General features: G+C 47.6%; 1 protein-coding gene across 2 annotated transcripts; it reads left to right on the top strand.

Moving 5' to 3' along the window:
• Positions 1–15,391: 15,391 nt before the first annotated feature.
• LOC135805790 (uncharacterized) lies at positions 15,392–24,381 on the top strand. 2 transcript variants are annotated; one of them, XM_065319889.1, is made up of 5 exons: positions 15,392–15,921; positions 19,726–19,941; positions 21,835–21,963; positions 22,459–22,539; positions 23,118–24,381. In XM_065319889.1, exons 1-5 carry the CDS (start codon positions 15,741–15,743, stop codon positions 23,669–23,671), a joined length of 1,161 nt encoding a protein of 386 aa, XP_065175961.1. In that variant the 5' UTR covers positions 15,392–15,740; the 3' UTR covers positions 23,672–24,381. The 2 variants fall into 2 exon arrangements, with proteins under 2 accessions (XP_065175961.1, XP_065175962.1); XM_065319890.1 differs by lacking the exon at positions 15,392–15,921 and adding an exon at positions 17,811–18,798.
• The last annotated feature ends 1,701 nt before the right edge of the window (positions 24,382–26,082 follow it).

Below are 26,082 nucleotides of genomic sequence, written 5' to 3'. Positions count from 1 at the left end.
GCAAATCGTTTTGAACCGTTCACACGAAAACGGAAAACGGGCGATCAGGCTGGAGTTAGCACGTGCTGGCTTGGCGCAAGGGCGGGAAGTAACACGTTAGTTGGAGTTAGTACGACTGGTGGTCGCAAAGGTCAGGTATTTCCCGCGAAATATAGTCCCGCGCGGAATGGTTTCCATGACCGCGCTCCGTTTCCAATCGTTTTCACCAAGAGTACATGAAATTCATGTACTCTTGTTTTCACTGTTTTCACCGTTTACACGAGAACGAAAACGTTTTGAAAACGTTTTGAAAACGTTTCAAAACACACTTTGAAGTGCGTTTCCATTAATACATTTCGTTCCGTTTAGGTATCGTTTTCGGGCGTTGTCGTGTAAACGATAGCAGTAAACGCAACGATTTCGTTCCGTTTAGGTCCTACTTCGTTGTCGTGTAAACACAAATCGTTTTCAATCGTTGTCGTGTAAACGCAGCCTAAGCCTAAGGTGAAAAGGCATAGACGTGGTGGCCTGCGGAAGCGAAGGCTATACTACCTATAGCTTGTGTGTTTCTGAACATTCAAGTGATGCTAACGCGGATCCCGCGAATATTATTACTGTATAATTGGTGCCATTTTTGAAGTTTTTGGGGACGGTTGGCGGTTTTTGTGCTCTGAGGATCAGCCTCAGCGGCACTCCTACAGCATCCCTTGAGCAGTGACCAAACCTTTGTGTACCTTACGATGTCACTTGATGAGAATCTAGACCTAGCCCTGGTGGGATTCAAGGACCTAATTGACCTGGGCGAGCGGAAATCAGTAGACCAACCCTCAAGCCTTTCTCGCCCGGAACTCGTCAAAGAACTCCGGAAGATGGGCGTGGGAGTGCTGCCGCAGCCAGCAAGTCCAAACGGTACGTTGGAACAATTGTCTAGCCTTGTATCAGTGTTTCAACCTTGTCCAAGGAGATTGTTATGTCGAGGGAAGATAGAGACAGCACAATGTTGGCCCTGAAATTGGAAATCCAAGAGCTGAGGCGTGAAGTAGTAGAGCTTCGTCAACAGAAGTCTTCCATCCCTGACCCCTTACCACACACCGTACCCACGTATACATCCCAACAAAACGTGGGTACGGGACCTCCAGCTGCGAAGTCCTACAGTAATACCGTACGCACCCATCATGCTGCAACACCACAAGGTACAAGTCCAAGTAGTACCCAGACCCAGCCTGCCCAACAAAGCCAAATGTGTGCTGCATGCACCAGTGATACTTGTAGTTGTACAGTCCACACAGCCGACACACATTAATGCTGTGAAGCAGGGGTCACTGGCATATGTAGTGCAGAGCCGACACAGAACACGTGGAAAGAGGTGAACCATAGACGAAAAGGACGGCAGGACAAAATCACGGACAGCGTATCCAAAGCTCTGCGGGCTACTATAACCTCTCGGTACGTGAAGGAATCACCTAACACGGAACCTGCTGGTCCGTGCGTCCCCATCAACAAACTTGTGCTCTACGTTGGAAACATCAACAGCGGTTGCAACGCTCACTCCATCAGAGACTGGTGCGAAGCGAGGGACGTGGAGGTATTAAATTGCTCCGTCATGGAGTCGAAATACCTTGGCACATCGTATGCCAGAGTCACTGTGGCTGCAGAACATGAAGAGCGTGTACTAGACAGAGCCTTCTGGCCCGAAGCCATCAGCCACTCAGTACGCAAGTGGCGTTTTGCGGACAGCCCCAAAGTGACGAAGCCAGCTTCCAATGCGTAACCTTTATCCCTCCTCTTCCACTTCAACCCCTGCGCCTCTCAACGCTCTTGCCCCACCTTTCTTCCCCCATTCTGTACATGCTGCTACTCACCGACTTACAATCTGTGTCCTTAATGCACGCTCCATAGCAAACAAGTCTGGCGAACTCATTCAAATCTGTGAGGATCACACACCCAGCGTAGTATGCATCACAGAGACCTGGCTAACTCCCACACAAGCTTTCCACGTGCCACACTATGAATGCTTCCGTCGAGACCGACCTGTTTTAGAAAATAGACAGAACCGTGACCCACACCCGTACGGAGGAGTTCTAATCTTAGTTCTTTGAAGGTCTGTGTACTTCCATTGATCAGCTACCGGATTTTCAGCAACCGGGCTTGGAAGCGCTAGCACTTCGGCTTACACTCGCGGAATACAAGCTTGTCTCACCTTCTGACCTGCCAACAACCCACCTAACAGTAGCCTGTATCTACCGTGCTCCTTCCCCGTCGACGGATGACTTCTCGACTTTTCTCGACCGCCTCCAAATAGCCCTGCAATTAACTCAAAGGAAACCCGAAGCCCTTGTGATATCAGGCGACTTCAACTGTAGGTATTCCGGCTGGTGCTCAACTGACCAAACGGATGCACAGGGTCTGAGTCTTGACAACCTCTTCTCATGCTATAATTTGACCCAATCGGTAACCTTTCCCACCCACCTCCGCTCGAATGGACTTGGCAGCTGTCTAGACCTTATCGCGAGCAACATCCCTAACCAACTCAACCCACATTCAACACCTGGCTCCTCTTGGCGCATCAGACCATGCCGTCCTGCTGGCTGAGTTCTCCTCAAAGTCTTCTCCCACAGCAGCCAGCACCTGTCGTAGCCCACCATCTACACAAAAATACAATGTCCTGAGTGCCACGGATAACATGTGGAATGCCATGAATGTTTTTCTCGCAGATGTACCCTGGTCTCAGGTCCTTGCCTCCCACTGCATCGACACGGCTGTCTCCGCATTCACTGACATCCTTGAAGGTGCCTTGGACCTATATATAGGAAGATCCTCACCTCCTCATCGGAAATCACGCCACAAACCCTGCCCCTGGATGACTCCATCACTGAAAGCAGCTATTAAAGTCAAGAGCGATCTCTACAGCATCTACAGGAAATACCCATCCCCTACAAATTTCAACAAATACAAACACCAACGTAACTATGTAAAATGCCTTTCCAGATCCTGCCATCGCTGCTACATTCGCAACCTCCGTGCCACGATATCTCCCACAAATCCTCGCCTCCCATCCCTCCCTGTGCTCATTCGTCAACTGTGAAATCCTACCAGCGCCCGGGTCATACCTTCGAAGATGGTGGGCCCCAATGGTCGAACAAGCACCTCTCCGGCATCCATTGGTAACTTATTGAACCGCCACTTCGTCAGTGCTGGCTTACAGGTTGACCCCGATGCTCCTATTCCCATTATTTCCTCCCTACATTGCACTCCCTGATCATCACCTCATCGACTGTTCACAAGTATATTGCAAGACTGCCTCTGAACAAATCCCCCGGAGCTGATAGGATCACCAATGAGATCCTCAGGAAACTGAGCTACTCAATTGCCCGCCCACTCTCCATTCTTTTTAACCTTTCCCTCTCCTCCGGCATATTCCTGTCACGATGGAAGTCAGCCACTGTCATTGCAGTGTACAAAAATAAAGGCGACAAGAACAACCCGTCTAATTACCGACCAATCTCCCTCCTGTCCTGCGTCTCCAAACTGCTAGAGAGAATAGTGTACGACCGCTTGTACGACCATATCTCCCCTCTTCTTCACCCCGCACAATCTGGCTTCCGTCGTAAGGACAACACATCCCTGCAATTGTCCCGCATAATCCAAGACCTCTGCTCCCTAAAAGACCAGCGGCAGGTCTCCTGCATCTGTTTCTTCGACCTCTCCAAGGCCTTCGACACCGTGTGGCACAAGGGCCTGATCGCCAAACTTCGTGCCCATGGTGTCTCCGGCTCCCTACTCGCCTGGATAACTAGCTACCTCTTGGACCGAAATCAGTGCGTCACAGTAAATGGAACCTTATCTGACCCCGAGTCTGTGACATCCGGAGTGCCCCAGGGCTCCATTTTAGGTCCCCTGCTCTTCCTCACATACGTTAATGACCTCCCCTATTCAACTCCCAATATTTCTTTGTTTGCAGATGATACCACTGTCCTTGCTTCCTCCCCATCTCACGCCACCCTGTACCCCAAAGTTCAGACCTGTATCAACGACATTGTTCACTGGATGAGCACTTGGTACCTTAAGCCAAATGTGACCAAAACCGAGCTCCTTCTTTTTCCCCCTCCCACAGATCCAGTGCCCATCTCCACTTTCCCGATGATCCCGGTCACCCTATCTCTGTAGCGCCCCACCATAAACACCTTGGCATTGTCATAGATTCCGCCCTCTCCTGGTCTCACCATGCTGATCATGTGTCGTCCAAAGTATGCCGATCTGTCGGCATAATGTCAAGTCACTTGTCCCATTTGCCCCAAAATTGCCGGATTAATTTTTATAAATCATACATTCTTCCCCTCTTCACGTACGGCTTCCCTGCCTGGTCCACCATTAACAAAACCCACATAGGTAAATTAGAAGCTCTTCATCGCCGTATACTGCGCATCATATTTCGTACTGATCGTTATATCTCAAATCTAGACTTGTATGCTGCTGTATCCACTACCACTCTGCAACATTACCTTGATGCTTCCAAGTGCACCCTGGCACATTCAATTTTTCTTGACCAGCACCCTGCTCATTTACAGTCCCTTAATTGGTTCAATTCAGGTGGCACCACCCGAAGCTGCGTTCGTCTCCCCCTAGCTAGGTCTACCCTATTCGTAAATTCCCCTTTCTTTTCCTCCTACTCCACGTGGCTTCAACTGCCTCCCAGTGTTAGACAAGCTCCAGATATGCCCAAATTCCGTACCCTCGTCAGACAGCACTTCAGGATCTCCCAGTAAACAAAGTCACAGTCACCACTTCCGCTGCATAGCTCGCTGAGCATCCCATTGCTTTGTAAGTTGCTAATCCCTTCCCACTTTGTGTACGTGCTCTTCATTTTCTTTTTTCTCTTCTTCCGTGGTTGGTCTCACCCTCTCCTCAATTCAATTGGCTGTCTTGACATGCCACGAGGTGCAGAAATAAATAAATAAATAAAATAAAATAATTATTTGAACAAACGGCGAGGAGACAACAATTTGATAACCGCAATCAGTAATACAAGCTGGATCGACATTTGTGTACACTGTATTCATGTATTGTAAAACTGTGGAGACAATGTGCAATAAAACGATGAAAAATGTGAAGAAATTGTGTAGAGAAAGAAAGGGATTCAAAAAGGTTCCCAATAAAAAAAATAAAAAAATAAAAAATTAAAAAAAAGGTTTTCGTACAACACTCATCAGGAATCTTCGTTGTACTAAAGGACACTGAAAACAAAATTGAACTATTATAGAAAAATCTAAGTTAGAGAAATAACACTAAGAACAACAGCAGTGAAATTTACAAGTGTGAATTTTAACAATGAAAGCGAGAGCAATAACGAATGTGTGTACTAACACTAAACTTGCAACTGAAAAGTGAACAAAGAAGAGAAAGAAAGAAGGAAGGACAAAGTGATAGCAAATAACAGCAGTACATTACACCTAGAACATTAACGGCCAAGCTTGGCCGCACCAAACATGACACTTTACTTGAACAATTTCAACCCAATTATACTATCTTTCTGTACACACAAATTAGGCTTATACAGACTACAGAATTACTATACAGAATACAAATACAAAATACAGAAATACAGAATTAGGCTAATGTTTGGTGCGGCCAAGCTTGGCCGTTAATGTTCTAGGTGTAATGTACTGCTGTTATTTGTTATCACTTTGTCCTTCCTTCTTTCTTTCTCTTCTTTGTTCACTTTTCAGTTGCAAGTTTAGTGTTAGTACACACATTCGTTATTGCTCTCGCTTTCATTGTTAAAATTCACACTTGTAAATTTCACTGCTGTTGTTCTTAGTGTTATTTCTCTAACTTAGATTTTCTATAATAGTTCAATTTTGTTTTCAGTGTCCTTTAGTACAACGAAGATTCCTGATGAGTGTTGTACGAAAACCTTTTTTTTATTTTTTATTTTTTTATTTTTTTTATTGGGAACCTTTTTGAATCCCTTTCTTTCTCTACACAATTTCTTCACATTTTTCATCGTTTTATTGCACATTGTCTCCACAGTTTTACAATACATGAATACAGTGTACACAAATGTCGATCCAGCTTGTATTACTGATTGCGGTTATAAAATAATTATTAGAAGCGGTGAGGCCTCAATATAATAATTATTATAATAATTATGTCATGGTGATCATGGCCAATGGCTAACGAATCAGTACTGAAGTAGTTTTCAAAGGTGGAGAGTACGAGTTCTGTAGAAGAGTACATGGAGACTGGAGTGGTGGAGGAAGTGGAGGATGACTAATACTAGTAACCATTGGTAACAAGTGAAATGGATGAGGAGTCCGGCCGAGTCGGACACGGACGAGAGGTCTGAGGATGACGCGGATGGCGAGGTTGGTGATGATCGAGAGAATGCCGGAGTTGGATGAGAATGGTGATCGTAAAAAGTCTGCTGTATTTCTTCATTTGTTATCTCACCCCAAGTGTCCTGAAGTTAGTGTATGCCGACTTTTGTTTTTCCGTGCTGTGTCGGGCACGTTTTGCTAGGCAGTTGAAAGTTCTTGAAGCTGTCTGTATTTTGTATTTTGTTTGTTTTATTTTACATCGAAAGTCAAACGGGCAATCATGCCCATTGTTATGATGACGATGGAAAAGGAGGAAGGATTTTTAAAAGAACAAGCTGTATTCGTTTTGTATAAGCCTGTACTCTGTAAACGAAAGAAGCATGTGGTTGCGCTGAGATTGCATTCGTAATTTCATTAATGCCGGTACATGTATTCGTTTGTTTTTCTCACTTCACTGTTCTTACAAGGCTTCAACCGTGCTCAGAATGCTGCACACAGATCTCTTGAATCTGGAGGACTTTCTCAGCGAGCGGGGACTGGTGCTGAATCCCAAAAAGTCTCAGCTACTGCTGCTCTGAGACGACCTACTGCGCAACTGGACGTGATCCCCAGCATCACCTGCAAAGGCACCGTAATCCCCGAGTCCAGCCATGTTCTGTACCTTGGCCTCGTATTGGACTCGTTGCTCAGCTTCGAGCAGCAGGTTGAGCGTGTGTGCGCAAAGGCACAGTGCAAGGTTGCCTCATTCCGCCACGGGCGCCGCGATGTCTCCATGACCGGCCGCCGCATGTTTTACCTGTCCAGAGTACCGTGACCTTGGACTATGCCAGCACATCATTCTTATGTTCACTGCTTGTCTGCTAAACTCCGAGACAAACTTGAGTCAACCAGCAATAGGTGGCTTTAATTGTAAGGCGAGTGTTTGGCCATGATCAGTATACTTCTATCGACTTCATTCTCACCAAATATAACCTGTATACTTTCTCTCGCCGTGTAAACTTGAACTTGAAGCTGTTTGTGTTTGTTTTAGGTGTCTATCTCGTCGCGGTCAAGCTTCAGCCGCTCTGAACCTACCCATAGCTACGTCTCGTTACGGCCTAAATGCTATTTTCATTTTTGGCAGCAGACAGATGGAACATGCTTCCACCTGGATGTCGTCAAGCTAAGCCCCTTTCTGCATTTGTCACAAGCACCAAGTCATTCCTAGGGTTCCCAGTAAAAAGGCAACGCCTGTTGGGAGTTCCCTAGTAAAATAATAAATTCTTCTACTACTACTACTACTACTACTACTAGTAGTACTACAATGCGCTTGTCTCACCCCATTTGCCTTCTATTTTATCACTTTTTTTGCTGGTCACACATTACGGAACGCATACCATTGGCATTGTTCGCTGAGCTTGCAGTCACGATATTCCACTGATGATACTAGTGTCATGAAATTTGATTATGGAACCCTTTCGACTTCGTTGATGCTTCATGATGACTGCAGAGCTAATTCTATTTATTGCCACCACTGCTCGACACCAAGAAGCTCGGTGACCTTCGGACACGGAAAGCGTCCTGTAAGCTGAACTAGCTGATGACCCGCCACTGTAGTCTTCTGAATAGCTACCTCCACCGCATTGGAGCTGCAGACTCGCCTCACTGTGTCTTCTGCCCTGGCGTCGTCCAGGATGCAATGCACTTCCTTTTCGACTGCCCAGGAAGAGCACAAAGCCGTCACTCTGCAGCTCTTCAGTCGTCTTCATCCATCAGTCAAGCTGTAGCCGACTCTCCCTACAATATGGCACGATTCTTGCAGTTGGAGAAACTGCTATGAAGTTTCGAACACAGACTTGAAATACAATACATGATAAATATTACGAACTTAGAAGTTGCGACTTCGGCGGTAATGTCATGAAGTTGGTTGCTCCAACGAGGAGCACACGCTTCTTGCCGAACTTGACACTTGACTGACTCACGACTGCCATCCGGAGCACACCAGGAGCACGTCGCACCTTCCGCTCGGCAAACCTGAAAGAAAGCACCACTCCCTGCTCAATACACAGTGTTTCGGGGAATTCACCCCTCATCAGTTGAGCTTGAGTAGGCTGAGGAAGATTGTGCCTGAAAAGCACCACTTATATACTGCTCTCCAGGCCAAACCATCACCAGGGATACAAACTTACAGAGACGCTTTGTTTCCAGCGCGACAAACACCTCGTGAAGCCCCAGGTAGCAGCGTGAGTCAGAGTCGCTCATGGAGTTGTGCTAAACAGACGTTGAGAGCCAGTATACTATGTATAGCTATTCACAACGCTGTCACCTCCAACAACTAGTCGCACGTCCGCGTGAGGGACAACAATACGAACTTAGAAGTTGCGACTTCGGCGGTAATGTCATGAAGTTGGTTGCTCCAACGAGGAGCACACGCTTCTTGCCGAACTTGACACTTGACTGACTCACGACTGCCATCCGGAGCACACCAGGAGCACGTCGCACCTTCCGCTCGGCAAACCTGAAAGAAAGCACCACTCCCTGCTCAATACACAGTGTTTCGGGGAATTCACCCCTCACCCCTCATCTGACTCACGCTGCTACCTGGGGCTTCACGAGGTGTTTGTCGCGCTGGAAACAAAGCGTCTCTGTAAGTTTGTATCCCTGGTGATGGTTTGGCCTGGAGAGCAGTATATAAGTGGTGCTTTTCAGGCACAATCTTCCTCAGCCTACTCAAGCTCAACTGATGAGGGGTGAATTCCCCGAAACACTGTGTATTGAGCAGGGAGTGGTGCTTTCTTTCAGGTTTGCCGAGCGGAAGGTGCGACGTGCTCCTGGTGTGCTCCGGATGGCAGTCGTGAGTCAGTCAAGTGTCAAGTTCGGCAAGAAGCGTGTGCTCCTCGTTGGAGCAACCAACTTCATGATAAATATTGCTACTATTATTATGTGAACTCTCATTACACTGGTATGCAGTATTACCTTCCACATACTTCAAGTAGTCATTAGTCTAGCATGGCGTCATAATTATACTATTTATCTCAATTCAGTGTTTTCCGAAGAATAAAAAAAAGTATTGCTATTTTAGTAATAGAAGAGGAGTGGTATACCTTCACAGCGGCATCAAGATAGGAACGATGGGGTGGTTACAGCCCGGTATGGGTGTACCAGGCCAGAATCAAGTGACTGCGCACATGAAGCTGTTCTGCTAACACCCATGCCCATGGCGGCCATGCTACTAAAGACTAGCACTGAGTCTGTACACGATGTCATGTTTAACTTTAGGGGATTACAGCACTGCCATGGCATGATGATGCACTGGCGGAACCCCTGATACTGATAGTGATAACATAAAGATCGGAGTGCGAGGCACTCGCCTGAGCTGAGTCCCCGCGCCTCGGCTGAATCTGCAGTAATGTCTTGTGTGTGTGTATTGTACGTGTGTTGGCTTGTGATCGAGTCTCTCCAGGTTAGCAACGGTCGTCCCTGCGATGCATGTTCTCCAGCGGTGAAATGGTGAAGTTTTATCGATCGCTCTCCTCACGCACACTCTCTACAAAGCGGATGCATGCCATCCGGTTGTGTCTAATGGAGCTAGACATCTGTTTAATACACCGTGTGTAGAGATTCGAAGGCATTACTCCGTTGGTTAAAACATCGAGCTCCGAGAGCAAAGCTAAATCAATGATGATTGTAGAAATAGCTAGTTGGAAACCAGTTCAGTTGTATACATGACTATTGTAGCGTTAGTATGAAGAGCTCCCTTTTCTTTATAGCGAAAGGAAAGGGACATATGGATACGAGTTAGTCATTACTCTTGTCAATTTCGCGCCTAGTTGCTGCACTTTCTGACAGTATAGGTATAGTATCTAGTTACAGTGGTGGACAGTTACTCTTAACTCGTATCCATATGTTCCTTTCTCTTCTCTATTTATTATTGGCTCAACATCGGAGTTTCGTTTCATACTGCACTCCCTTTTCTTTCCTGGAGCCTATTTTACTTTTTATTGGTAGTATCCAACCTCATCTGGTCATGCCGTCATAGGAATGAAAATCTTGGTATGATCGCAGGCATCTGCTGCAGACTGTGTTTATCATGACATCAAGAGTCTACCTCCATGGACTCTTGATGCCATGCAGTACAGAACCCAGATTGCTAGTGTGCTCAACACCACAAGGAAGAAGCAATATACTGTGTTGTTGGTTGACAGCATGTAACACGGTGGAGGACACCGTGTTCGGAAACAGTGACCTTTCTACAACCATCCACGGTGGAGGGCCGCTTCTCCTGGACTGGACAGAGCGCACGAGATCAGGAAACGCCGAGTAGCTGCATGCTAGTCCCGCCGGTGCGTTTTCTAGAAGCGAGCACTCAGAGACACCTGGTTCTGTACTGGCCTTGACGCCAAGGTGAAGAAGGACCATCTCACGCCATGTTCATCGACCTTTATTACATGAGCTATTAAATCAGAGGAATACTTTGAACGTAATCTGCGAACTGCTTCTCTCGGAGAGCCCTCCCTGCAAATGCCTAAACAGACCTATGGTACTACAGTCGTCCCTCTCTAATCCGGCACTTTATAATCCAGCACCCTCGATAAACCAGCACAATTTTCAGTAGCCAAATGTCCTCTTCATGCACATTGCAGCAGTAAATCAGATTTGTTAATCCAGCACCCTCCCTAATCCAGCAGATTTTCGTGGCACAAATGGTGCCGGATTATAGAGGGACCACTGTACTAGTATATTGCTTGATATTAGATAAACCTTGTTTTGTTATAAACACGTTGTTGGGTGACAGCATGCAACAAGTTGGAAGACCACCGTGTTCGGAAACAGTGACCTTTCTACAACCATCCACGGTCCTAGAATACAGAGGGTCACTGACTCAGAACCGGGGCTAACAGTAACACCCATACGGTTCAGATGGTCGCAAGATCCGGGGCTCTACCAACCATGGATGGTGTAGAAAGGTTACTGTTTCCGAACACGGTGGTCTTCCACCCCGGGTTTTCAACAAAACAAGGTTTATCTAATATCGAGCAAGCTCCAAGCTGTCTGGAGGGTCATTGTCAATATCAATCCATATACCGGAATTGTCCTCGCTGTGGTGATGGTGATGTGAGTGCAGAGTTTGGATCGGCCAAGAGCGCAATGTGGTGGTGTGGTGTATTGGATCAAGCAATACTAGTACCATAGGTCTGTTTAGGCATTTGCAGGGAGGGCTCTCCGAGAGAAGCAGTTCGCAGATTACGTTCAAAGTATTCCTCTGATTTAATAGCTTGTGTAATAGAGGTCGATGAACATGGCGTGAGATGGTCCTTCTTCACCTTGGCGTCAAGGCCAGTACAGAACCAGGTGTCTCTGAGTGCTCGCTTTTAGAAAGCGCACCGGCGGGACTAGCATGCAGCTACTCAGCGTTTCCTGATCTCGTGCGCTCTATCCAGTCCAGGAGAAGCGGCCCTCGACCGGCCACAGCGGTCGTAACACCGCGTAAATTTATTAACGTTCATGCTCAGGTGATCATGGCAAGACAGAGCGCCCGCTCCAGGACTTCCGATGTTAGTAACAACGAGCAGGCCTGCTTCGGTGCCATACACATGCGCCAGTGTATACGTCACGCGACGCCAGTTTTAATAGAAGGTTTAGCAATGTTGAAAGAAATGCGACGCCTGCTGTCCAGCTGTTGTCCTGTCAATGGACACAGGATCACACTGGCATGGCAGGGTGAATGGCTGGCCCTTGCTGATGAGATCAGCGAACATGCTGCTGGTGCTACATAATACTCAGGCTGATTGTGAATGGCAGTCAAACTCTCCTAAAGACAAACCGAAGACGGGCAAAACTCAATATCTATCCGAGCTGAGGTCTGCAGCTAGCGAGGATCCTAACAATATTTAGACTCTTGACAGCCTTCACCATGATAGTACCGTTTTGTGTCACCAATGACGTTGCACCTGGCTGAAAGGCAAGGCTATGCCATGAGTCAAGATGGCGGCCAGCAATGGTTCATGAATATCCTGGAAGGTCTCGCTGGTTGACACTAATCACTAATGTTAATAATAACATGGAAAAATGTGGGCACAGGTTATGCGATCGAGTCCACCAACCAAACCAGATTTTGAACAGTCAGACGTGCACAATCTAGCACAAAAACTGACAAGGAGTACTGAGACACTCCACGGCATGAACGTTAGCTTAAACACTGCTCGATAGCGCTAACCAACGGCCTTCCAACTTGGAAGGTTCATGGATGTTAGTGCTAATTCCAAAGAGGAGAAGGTAAAGCGCCATCGAGCCGAGCACAAGCTACATTCCAATGCTTCAAGGAATGCTGGCGAGGAATGACGGGAAATCTGGTTTAGTTGGTGGACTCGATCGCATAACTTGTGGCCACATTTTTCCATGATACATTTTTTCCTTGGCTCACCATCTAAATATTAATAATAGTGTCATTTTCATGGCATACGTATACGCGTATGTAATAAGCACAGCTACATGACTATAATGTTAACGTGCATTCAGCGTCGTACCACTGGCTTGCGGCAACCTACCAAACATCATCGACGACACCCTGTTCTTAGAGGTTTTCTGTGGCATTCAGTGAAGCCTTCAAAACTGTGTGCTGTAAACTTGTTTGTGGCCTTCAAAGCTGTAGAGAATCAGACAGGAGCCATGTCGACAGGTATGATGATGGGACCCTGAGCGTGGTGAGAAATCTTACGATGCCGGAAATGACTACTGCACTCACAGGGGAGTACCGAACAGTTTGTTCTGAATAGATCGTGATCACGAACATTGGGTGAGGTTATCGTTGGAAGAAGATGGCGTCCGGAGAGAGAGAGAGTACTTTGTATATTCTGTATTTTTATTTCTAGTATAGGGGATACACCACAGGCCAGAGCTAGAGCCTATCAAGGCGGCTTCCACATGGGGAAAATAAATTTTAATTCGATGGGGCGGGGGAGAAGATAGAGAGAGAGAGAGGGGGGGGGGGGGATATGACCGCAAAAGCGATCAGCAGTTTCCGAAGGCAAGTTAACTGCATGGAGCGTGACAGAACACCGCAACAATTACTATCCATACATGTACATCTATGACCAAACCACCAACCATTTACATCAACAGAAACTATCACTGCCGTGGTGTACGTCCACGTAATGCTGCTGGGAACGAACAACGTGTTATCAACACGCCATTGGGTATCCAGTTGCATTATAATATTATGTAATGGCATTCTAGGCGATCACACTTAAGTTCATGGCGACATGACCAGACATAGGAGGCTCTCCACAAATAGAAATGAACAGCTGCGGAGTGCCTTTCAGAATTATGGAATGCAGAATGATGCTGTGGGTCTGAAACCAATTAGGGGATCATAATACCCTTACGCTTGGACACGTCTGATGACAATGAAACCGCGTGCCATGCACCAATGCCCAGTGGAGGAGCAGTGCCATGCGAAGACAGAAAATCACTGAGGCCGTGAGGGGCAGTGTAGGAGCAGCTCACCAGTGCATCTCATACACTGACAGCCGGATAGTGTATGAAGTGGTCTTGTTCATCATGTGACCTTCTTGCCTTCACCCAGACCCATGTTAGAAGTATTCTAATCGAATCGCACCTTTGTTCTGTGCTATGGAGTAAAACCAAGCATGTACACAGAGACATACATACTCATGCACACACACACATACATGCACGCACGCATGTTGCGCGCATATCCCGGTGTTTGTAACTGGGGCGCGCCCTGGTGTACTACGAATCAACCATGCCATGGTGACGATGATGCTGCAGTGCAGTCCGAGTGCACACGTCATCGTGGCGCTTCTATTCATCAAGGACTAAGTTTAGCCTGACCCGATTCTGTATCTATTGTGATCTGGGGTGAATGGCTATTATCAATATTGACGTGAACAACTGAACATACTAGTATGCTAGTACCTAGTTCTATTAGACTTATTACAGACCTGAAAGACTATTTTGCAGTACGCTTTGTTTCCCTTCTGTATGCTTGTATCCACTATTCTTACATTCGTCTGATGGTCGATTCAGTTCAATTCGTGAAACTCAGAGTTACGAAACAGCAACTGCTCGTTCTTCTGTCCGTATCCTTACATTGCATATTTGCGTGGAACCACTAGTGAGTATCCTCTGTCCATGAAAAGCATGGTACTATTCCAATGAGGATACCATGCTGTGTCACCATACCAACATATGCACTAACATATTCTCTAATACTAGTAATAGCACGTTTGAGGTTTCTAGTGTTTACAGTACAGAAGCTAACACAGTATATGTAACAGCCCCGGTGCAGCGATAAGATGTGTGAAAATGTGTCAAGGAAGGGATAGGAGAGGCAATATCTGCAGAGCATTAGCAATGCCATGATGCCAGTCGTTGATCACTGCACGCCTAGTGTATTTCAGGAGGTGTCTATCATTATTTTTTGCGATGCAGGTGCAGCTAGACACCTCTAAGCAAGACACCGTCTACATGTCAAATACACTGGCACAGCACACACCACTGTTCAACGAAGTTAGTCAGTGCCCATTACACTCTGCAGTCACAGCTGCCAGTACGGCAGTAGCAAGGCAGGCACTATTGGTGGCCGCTGGAGTAGCGACGTCAGAGAGGCGTAATTAATTAAGGTTAAAGATGATCCAATGTCAGCATGAAGCAGGTGACAGCTGGATGACAGTATGTTGCTATAGGGGATACTCGGGATTAGAGCAGCAGCACGCCAGCAGCTCAGTATTATAGTAAGGTACCAGTCAAGAACATTAACATGTACCCAGTACTGCAGTAGTCTGTACTGTGGTCTGTACTGTGGTCTGTACTGTGGTCTGTACTCTACTGATGACGGACGGAGTGAAACTGAAAGAGATGCCTTACCATGCTTACCAGTGCCAGGCCAGGTCTAGACATGCGTGCATGACTGAGCACATGCATGCCTATGAAACAGCACTCGCAGCAGCAGCAGCAGCCTACGCTACAGTCTACACTGATGATAGCTAGTAGGGGAGTACAATCGCAGCAGGGGTGGCAGTAGCAGCAGCACAACCGCTTCTTGAAGGTGTGGGGTGCATTTTACCCGACCATCCATCTCCGAATATGCTCACTTCTTGCAGGGTACAGCTGGAAGACGGGTGATCAGAAAGAGGACGCTGGTTTACAGAACAGAGTAGAGTTGAATAGGAGGCAAAGAATCAGGAGACCAAGGACCAAGATCCTAGAATTTGCTATTGGGATAATAGCACGAGGCACTGCTAGTCCGTGGTAGACTCTGGGTAGATTTGCATCGCCGCGGTGTGTGGCATGTGAAGTGTTTATCATCTCAGATAAGCAAACGTTTCCGATGATCGCCCACAGTTAGCTGCGACCTGCTGAATATTCAACGTGAAATACTCAAACACCGAGAACTGTCAGAGCAGAACTCCTCAGCTGATCTGCTAGAAATACTCAGTGAGCATGGAATATAAGTTGAGAAGTCGGCACTGTTATGATCCGCTGAGTGGATCACTTTTCACCAGCTGTGCCGTTTTATTGCGACCGTTTTCGGTACTATTGGTGTTGCTGCCTGCTATGGTGGTGGCCCAGATGCAAGGTGCGATGCCGCCGCAAATGAACTACAACCCATCCAGCAATGAACGTAAGTTTTGTGCCTGCGAATAACGTTGTAACTGCTTATCATGCAATATGCTTTTCTTACGCCCTCCCCTCTGTGTGACATTGTGTATTGGCATGGAGTGGATGCAGACGACCATATTACCAATATGGTATCCTTGGGCCACCACACAGCAACATAACATGATAGGATTACTAGTAACTGGAGAGAGAACGTGAGGCATGTATCCTATTGTTCGCGGACGCCCCTTGTGGATTTGTGGATATACTGCTGTAGGCTATAGTGGGTTGGCTTGTGAAAGCAGCAGGAAGGAGGGTATCCCAAGACTACCTCATTATCCTTTCCACCAGCGAGCGGATTTTACTGGAACGTGTACTCGAAGTAGTTGCTTGCGCGTTTCGTATACGTGGGTTGTCCTGTGTCACACGGCGTATTCGTGTGTATTCCTACCTTCGAGTAGCGATCGTGTGCACTTGACTGCATTGTAATGTATCAATTGGTGGCGTTTTCTATTTGCTTGAGGATCAAGGCGATTTTCAGATAATCAAAGATGCGAATGTGCTTGAAATCTGCTTCGATTCAATGTCGAGTGAAATAACAACAACACTTCCTATTTCTGCGGTTACCAAGTTAGTTCATTTTAAAGGAGGCCGTGGTGTTTCGTGCGATGGTAGCACTAGAGCGGACTTTGTATCGCCCGAGGGTCCCTTTCTCCAAGTCTTTAGCACGGGTTGATCGAGAGTCTACTGCTGTACTGCTAGTCCCACATCACGAAGGTTGCTGGACACTTCCTTGGTCGTTGAAAGTGAAAGTGATCGGTATCCGGTTTCAGTGTGTTTCTTACACACCGTTACCCAGCACAAGGGCCTGTAGAGTGTAGAGCGGACATCCTCCCACAGCGGATCATCCTGCCAGCGCATCGGCAGGCCAATGGTCATGCCAATGATATGATATCTTCTGGGTATCTACCCCCGCACCATTCTGCTGCAGTCACAATGCAGCGTAGATTTACATGTATCTGTGTGCATACCTTGGCATTAGACGGTCCAATGGCAATGGTGTGAACAAGCGATTCAAGTATCGTATGGTACAATCCAGAACACATCGGGCAAGCCATCGAACACACGCGTAATGTGTCTTTGTCTCTCAAGGCTAGTCGTTGGCCCAGCACACATAACCCAGGAATGGAGTGACCGGACCGACGACCCACTGCAGAAATTAGGCAAGCCAACGAAGTGCACAATGGGCCGATCCAATGTACCCGTATCACTGCGTAATCGCTGCACACCCCACCATTACCTGAGCCCAGAAACCCACGAAGCCACAACGCGATGGCCTCAGTGGACACTTCAAGTTAGTTCGGAGATGCAGTGAATGCAGTATAAGTTAGTTCGGGGATGAAGCGAATGCAGTTCAAGTTCGGGGATGGTGCGAATGCAGTTCTCCAGAGGTCCAGGTAATCGTAAAATATTCTATGACTCCCTGGTGTCAAGCGTGAGAGTGTTGAATGTAATAATGGCGAATTCTTGCCAATGTGCCATTCGACCCGGCCAGCAAAGATACTCGTATACGCTGCGCCGTGCTCGGGCCTATCGACTGGACGTAGAGTGGAGGCATAGGTGACAGCAAGGTGACTACCAGTCGCAGATTCAGGCCTTCTGCTGCGGGAGACCTGTCAGCCGAGACTTCCGTGTGCCAGTAATTTTCGTCTCCGCTGGAACGTCAGAGGGTGACAGTCGCGACTAATGGTGCGTCCTGGCCAAGATGGAGATGTCACTCTGGATCTAGGTGAGGTGCGCTGAAGAAGAACAGTGACTCGGAGCAACAGACTGATCTTTGGATGCGCTACCTGCGTCTCAGGCAGTCCTTCGCCAATTCGACAGCACCCGTCATGACTTGCTACTACTACTGATTACTGTGGAATCAATACGATTATCGGTTTCATGAGCCAAGTCACCTCACTCACAACCGTCACTCACCGTGCACTGGGCCTATCTGCGGCGTCGGGCCTAGCCCTACGTGTTCTGCGAGGAGCATCCATCGCTACCTAGTACCTCCAGCAGTTCTCTGCCGCAGTGCTACCACTGCCCCTTTCACTGGGATACTGAGCAGAGACTAGACTGGCTTGGAACATGCACCAGTGGGCTGCAACATTCTCGGGGCGGGGCCTCCTAAGCAATTATCTTTCTTCACATTTTCAACTCGACCAACATGATGGATATGTCTATACAAACGTGCACTCTGCAGATCTGATATCTACTGCGTGGTTGTCTAGTCCTGACAACCTGCAGCACTTTGACACCACAACTTGGCACAAGTCCTGACAACACTACATTCTAGCACTTTTGAAAGCAGTGCAGTGCATACCCGCTGCTGCTAGTATTGGTTTACTCTCCTCCCATCGCGTATCGTGGTCTTGTACTTAGGAGGGCACTAGGGGATCTAGCCCTCACATGCCACCCTGAAAGCAGAGCAGTAATCTTGTGATGGTCATTGCGCGTTCACACTGTACTGCCCGGCTTGGAGTTAGACATCTGCAACTCGTCACGTGCCACTCTCATTATAAGAATGTATGGGGTCAAAAAGTTGCTATGCCGCTTTTATCGCGTTCCCATTACACGCATGACTTCTCCGTGCCTACTCACAGTACATGTACAGTACATGTACTGTAACAGCTCTTGTAGAGGACTGTGTCAGAACATTGTAATTTGTATCGACACGAATAGTTTCGTCTCTCTGAGTTTTGTGAACGCTCCAGCACATTCACAGGTGTTCGTATGCGCGGCGATTCGAGTGAAAACAGAATAGCGCGAAACCAGTGAGGTGCGATGTGTGGATCATGGAGTCAGCGTGTGGTGTACATGAACCGCGCTGATGCAGCGCATGACTTTGAGTACCAAGGTCAGGAGTCGCGTAATACTGTTGTAATAGTATACTGTTGTATCTGACGAAGCAGCAGCACTGTAATGTATGGTCACCATGATATTCCTAGCCATACACGTACATGTGCACCGATACATGTACACATATTGTGTATTACAAAAGCAGGAAGCGCCGGTGTGCTTTTCCTATGCCTCCCGCGCTTCCTGTGCAGTATTCTGTTCATACTCTCACATTTTGAATCGTGGAGTAGTGAAGTACACTGTAACGGTATTGTGGTTGGCGTGAATGACGATGCAGCACCCGCAGCATTGCCTTGTATCAATCCTGCAATGGACACAAACTGATCTTTGCAACAGGGTCCCGAAATGTAATCCCAATGTCCTTGTCTCTGCCTCTACCTGCTTCCCCTTCTCCGTTTCTTCTCTCTGCACGTGGCCTGTTCTCTCCTTTTGACTGTGTCTGTCTTCCTCTGTCTCCCTGTCCGCCTCTCTCTTTCTTTCTTTCTTTCTTTCTCTCTCTCTCTCTCTCTCTCTCTCTCTCTCTCTCTCTCTCTCTCTCTCTCTCTCTCTCTCTCTCTCTCTCTCTCTCTCTCTCTCTCTCTCTCTCTCTCTCTCTCTCTCTCTCTCTCTCTCTCTCTCTCTCTCTCTCTCTCTCTCTCTCTCTCTCTCTCTCTCTCTCTCTCTCTCTCTCTCTCCTCTCTCTCTCTCTCTCTCTCTCTCTCTCTCTCTCTCTCTCTCTCTCTCTCTCTCTCTCTCTCTCTCTCTCTCTCTCTCTCTCTCTCTCTCTCTCTCTCTCTCTCTCTCTCTCTCTCTCTCTCTCTCTCTCTCTCTCTCTCTCTCTCTCTCACACACACACACACACACACACACACACACACACACACACACACACACACGCCTTCCATTTCTCGCTCTCTGCTGCATGTGGCGATACATACACGTGTAGGTCCTAGTGGCATGCCGGATTGCATGACGGATCTCATGCGAAAGGCCGTTCTACCCACTAATTTCGTCGAACGCTACGTGGAGATCTTCCGGCAGCAAGGCATTGACGAGGCATTACTCTCCGATCTACCCTTCACGGACATGCAAACACTGTTTGTCAACATCGGAATCAGCCGAGCTGGCGACCGGATAAAACTCTTCCGTTGCTTCAATCCCGGTAAGAGCCGTTGTGGTTTTCCGCTAGGTAGGGTATATGTGTGATGAGTAAACGCTTAGACCGACTGTCCCTGCTGTGTTGCACGCAGTGGTGTGGCAGCATGGCTTGCTTGTTTTAAAAGAGCTGGTATTCACGATTCGATAAATCAGACATTGTACATGAATGTTTTGCACCCGCGGGGGGGGGGGGGGGGGGGGGGGGACTCTCCAACCACAATCATTGGTTCTAATTACACATGCCACCGTGTGCCTCTTCGTTATAGTACGCTGTAGTCCCGTGTGGTCGTAGATCGTGTGGATTATCTTCCGTTAGAATTACTTGGAACATGATTGAAATGAAAAACTCGCCCGATCGGTCGAATAGAACTACTGATTTACAGCATACAGCATACAGCATACAGATGATATCTACAGCATACAGCATACAGTGATACACACTAACAGTAACACTCAGTCAAGGCAGCATACCGATCGTGCGGTTTCAGTTTCCATTGTGAACGACAGGCTCCGATAGCACAACCGCACTCCACGAACGAGTGTCGATCGGCTGCCCAACACATGCGGAGCTTAGCGTGAAAGCAGATGTCAACACCCGCCGTTATGGTGCATTATGTGTGTTTGGGTCTGACCAAGTAGGGACACGGCAATAACTGCTGCTCGACATTGCGAGCGACAGGATCCGATCGTGATTTAGACTGTCGACAGTGAAGCCACTAAGTGATAGCACCTGCCCAGCACCTGCCCACAAAATACGTGGTAACCGTGAAAGCTGAATAGAAGCTGAGAATGATTTTGTTAGGTACCCACAAAGGCCACAATGCCCCGTGGCGAACCGCTCTCGATCTCGCTCTTCCTCTACTGCTAGTAGTCCTGCTCTAGCTCTGTTGCACTGTTCAGGTCCACGTGTGTGTCAGGTTTGGCAACTTCCGATGGTTACCCGGGCACTACCCAACTCGTCTCATTATAATCTCATTGCCGCAGTTCACACAGTTACATGGGACTTGTTTTGGTTGGCAGGCGGAGGACGCAACGCCGTGTTTTGAAAACATGCTGTCAACCAAACAAGGCTTACCTAATAGTAATACCTTACATGTGACTTGTGCAAGTCATTCGACCCTGTGCCTAACCCCTCGAGATCGGGGCAATGCCCTATTCATGGTAATCACCTCGGCAGGAACTGCCCTTGCCCGGGTCTGGCCACAGTCTTGTACATGTACTATAGTAGATCTACCGGATGTCGTCACGTGAAAGAGCCAAGATCGCCGCCTATTCAAGTTACCATAGCAATACTCCCCCTCCCCTCCCCTGTGCCTACTCCTCCCCACTTTTTCGTGCACTGAAGTGTCGCTGAAGCCGAGACTCCCCCCCCCCCTCCTCCCCCCGGTCGGCGGAGATGCTCCAGTTTCACCACCACAGCTGCGTCTGCAGCCACCTCTAGCTCTATCAGTATCAAGTATCATGCAGTACTCTGTTCTCGAGGTTCGTGGTTTCTCGTAAAAAATGAAATAAAATAAAATAGCAGGATAGCATCATAGCAATAGCATGCTAGCAGGAAGTGCTAAAAAGAACTTCAAAACGCAGTAAAATGTAACAGTACATGTATTTCACAATGACATTGTGTACATGTACATGACTTGTACTTGCGAAGTACTTGCGAAGAGCAGAGAGTCGGTCATGGTAAGCTCGACTAACGTCCGGCTTTGGAAGCAATTGCCGGTATCTGCTACGCATCAGCACCGAATTCAGACTCACCATACCATGGCAATATTCATCTGTGTCGTTGTGCTGTTGGCGGTTGCACATTGAAAAGGTAACTAACGATTCTTTGCTTTTCTCCTTGTTGTTGTTGTTGTTGTTGTTGTATTGTTGTTGTTGTTGTGGGTTGTGACTGCAGTGACCCAGCAGAACAGCATGTGCTCTCGCAAGCAGTGTGAGAACGGTGGACTGTGTCGCTACAATGTGGACACGAAACACTTCACGTGCAGTTGTCCGGGTGACTTCTGGCCACCGTTCTGCAAGACCAGTAAGCTAATCACCAGAAGATTTGAACCGCATTAAAGTGACACACTGCAATCACCCAGGAACAAGTTCATAAATGACCAGAAAGATGGGCATGCCAAAACGCCGTTGTACTGATGTTATGATTTAGTGCTGGCACTCCCCGGGCCGTTTGGGTATCAACCTGTACAGCGACAGGGCTTCATCAGTGCGTTGTTTATACACACATTGACTGTGGTACAAGACAAAGGCAAATATTTCCATTTGATCATTGGATGATCTTCACCTGGGTATGCCATCCGCTCTTCACTACCTTGTTTGCTCTTCCTTGAAAGGTTTTAACTGGACGTTAAAGTCTGATCTGTTCGTTTGTTTGCATGTTGGTATGTGTGTGTGTGTGTGTGTGTATGTGGGTGTTTGTGTGTGTCTGTGTATGTGTGTGTGTGTGTGTGTGTGTGTGTGTGTGTGTGTGTGTGTGTGTGTGTCTGTCTATCTGCCTGTCTGTGTTGGTCTGAAATAGAAAAGGTGCGTGATATGGCAGTAGTGGTACGAGAGCTGAGTGAGGATGTGCACAAGCTGAAAAGTATTATTTCAAAGATTGGTAAGTACTATTTCATTGCCATCGTTGATTTCTATTTTGGAATTATGTTTTTGTTTGCTTCCTTTAAGAGTCGCATACGGTATGTGCTTACACTGCATATCTTGAAGCAAAGCATGACATGCACACATAACGGTTAACTAAGTTACTTCGAAGTACAGTAAGACCACCGTGACTAGCGAGTAGCCTGGTACTACAGACCACTGCGCCAGACACGGACGGTCTTACATTCACAGTTATGGCTGTGCGGTGAAAACCTCTAACTAAAGACCACCTGCCACTAAAGACCGCTTTTCTCTGGCCCCAAGGGCAGGGGGTGGTCGTTAGTCACAGGTTTTGCTGCATTAAAAAGAGGTAACGGTTAGCCCATAGTCAAGTCTGTCCGTATGGGCAAGAGGTGCTAGAGACCTCCTGTTTCCATGAGACAATGACACAACTAGTGCAGAGTGAATATTTGATCGTGATTATAAGAAGTGATTGAGTGGTTCATCCTCTACTTGTAGTACATGTATATTACTGGTGACTATAATTATTATGATCTCTGCATCCCTACATGCCTGTACACACTTTAAACACTGTAGGTACGACGTACAACAGATGGGGATCAACGGCGTGCCCAGCCGGATCCGAACTGACGTACGTGGGCTTCATGGCCGGGTCGTACTACTCGCACGCTGGCGGCGGAGCAAACTACCTGTGCCTGCCATTCCAGCCTCTCTACGACCGTTTCAACAGCGGCGTGCAGAAGCTGGGCCAGATTGCCGGCACGGAGTATGAGTTCACCAGCAACTCCGGCCAGTCAACGTCACCCCTGCAGGATAGAAACGTGCCGTGCTCGGTATGCTACGCCACCGGCAGAACAACGACGTTGATGGTTCCTGCGAGAAACGACTGTCCACCCAAGTGGGTGGTTGAGTACACCGGGTACCTGATGACGGCGCATCACTCCTCCGGCAACAACCACCGCAGCGAGTACGTCTGCGTTGACGATCATTTCGAAACGCTTCCCGGTTACCATGGAAACACTGACGGCGCTCACCTCTGGCCAGTGGAGGCGGGCTGCGGCATTGGGCTCGACTGTCCGCCGTATCATGCCGAAAAGGAGCTGACATGTGCGGTATGCACACGCCAGTAGAGAATGAACCGTTATCCCTTCACTGCATGATCTGTGTTGAGTCATTGTAGGTGCACTCGTGTCATTTGATTGTGAAACTTCATCCCTGATGAACTTGTCTTGTGCTTCTTATAAAAATAGATACGTCAGACATACAAACCACAGAACCTTGAGGAAGACCAAAATTACTTAGCAGAGTAGAATATTTTATCAACACAAAAACGCTTAACCCCACTGCTGAGTGCTCTTGGGACCCGTGAAAAGCCATTGATCATGCTGCTAGTTGCTCCAAGCCACTTTTCCTATGTCCAACATGATGCCTTTTGCAAATATTGTTGATTTACCAATTGCAAGCCTGCAGCCAAGTTTCGTCATGTGAGTTCACACACACACACACACACACACACACACACACACACACACACACACACACACACACACACACAAACACACACACACACGTGCGCACACACATGCACACACACACACACGCACACACACGCATTATGCTTTGTTATTTGAGGCACTCAGACCAGGGAGTTGTATACAGCATTCTCTCTTTGCAAGCCGTCGCTGCCATTTCGAACTTGATTTTATGAACACCTCACGTGCACGTGAGGGTATTATTTGCCTCCATGTACAGCCTTGGACTCTATTAAACCAGAAGTACATGTACGAAAGCAAATACACTGAACAGAACTATGATGGAAAACTATCAGATAATATCGAAATGTCTGTTCTTGATGGCTTGCCTGTTGCACACGGAAGCAGCATGGGCTGATGGAGCTTTCAGTAGCGACGGGTATCCTGTCTCTGTCTGTCTCTGTCTTTCTCCCTCCCTCCCTCCCTCCTCCTCCTCCTCCTCCTCTCTCCCTCCCTCCATCCCTCCCTAACAAGGTCGAAACAGCTAGCTGACCGGAGATTGAGTATATGACTACAGTATAATTATGTCCCACACTTTGGTTGCATAATTTCCTGATCAGTCTAAGCTACAAATTACTGCAGGGTCAGCAGGGCCTGTGCACCCGCAAAATCGGTCCCGAGATCCACTGCACATACAAGTAGTGACTGTGAATTCGCGACAGTGGTGACCTCCAAACCTCAGGACCGACAATGTTAAAAAATCCCCATACCCACCATGCTGGAACAGGTGACCATGTAACTATTGTTTAACCAAAGCACTCCATCGCTGACCACACTGCGGCGGGAAGGAAACGGAGCTAAGAATGATGTTGGGACTTGGACGGGAGGGCCGGTAACCAGGGGTAACACTAGTAGAAGACTGTAGTCCTGTTGGAAGCAGACAAGTACTAGTAGTAACTACAAGTTACTGCAGTCTACTTCTCTTTCTTGGAACAGGACTTTGAAAGAATAGAGGTACATCTTCAATGCATGATTGATTCCGCATCGCCGTGTGCTGACTGCTGAGGACCGCCGTTGCACAAGGCGACAGTATACCTGGTATACAGAGGATCAAATGATCAGAAGCAGGTAGGAGATGCATTCACCAGGCGAGAAGGATGTGAAGCCGGATTTCCCTGCTCCTTTGTTCGGCGCAGCAGTTGCAACAGCATGCCAAGCCAAGTAAAGGCCACGCGGCACCATCTCCAGATGAATGCGCAGTGGAAAGCACTTGCTAACCATAAAGTGCCACTTACAGTACGGGTAGAATACTAGTAAGTAGTATTGCTCGCCTGCTTCTACAATGTGCTGTAGGTACTTCTCACAGCTCTGAATACCCCTGTGAGTGTTCTGAAGGTGTTCTTTCCTACACCGTCACGAGTACACCTGAAGGAGGTTGGATGCGTCAGATTCACTGTGACGAACATCGCCACACCGGACAGTGATAGAGTACAGTACATGGGGTAGATCATGGTAGATACTACTACTAGTTCATAGATCTACGTTTGCTTCCGATCCATGCTACCGATAATCGGCGATATTAATTTTTAGCGTGTGTATGACTGTCGTATAGTGCATGCTCACCACAAACAATAATAATAATTATTATTGTTTGTGGTGAGCAAATAGCATAATTATTATGCTATTTAACCACATAGCTAACCCGGTACACGTGACGTAGCTGTGTTTACCATGATTGTGTTCCCCCAGCAGGGCCAGGGAAACTGAGAGTACAGGATAGGATAGTAACAGTTACTATCCTATTACTGGTATGACTCCTCCTGTCGTCCCGAGTCGATACTACAATAGCTAGCGCTGCTCACTTTACTGTGCGGCCTTTTATTGCGCATTCGAAAGGTTTATGGTCTGTAGCAGAGCACACGATAAGTCAGTGAGTGCACTTCCCTGGAGCGTGAAGCCACTGAAGCCTGAAGGGGCTTCCTACATGTAGATCCAGTGGCAGTGAGTGCGAGGCTTGCCAAGTAAGTGCCTGATGACTGATGACTGATCATGTGGCCGTCCACATGATC

Source organism: Sycon ciliatum, chromosome 1 (genome assembly GCF_964019385.1).
Source record: "Sycon ciliatum chromosome 1, ocSycCili1.1, whole genome shotgun sequence".
In the NCBI taxonomy this organism is placed as follows: Eukaryota; Metazoa; Porifera; class Calcarea; order Leucosolenida; family Sycettidae; genus Sycon; species Sycon ciliatum.
Note: the sequence above shows the minus strand (reverse complement) of the source record. Positions and strands in the feature narration are given on the sequence as shown.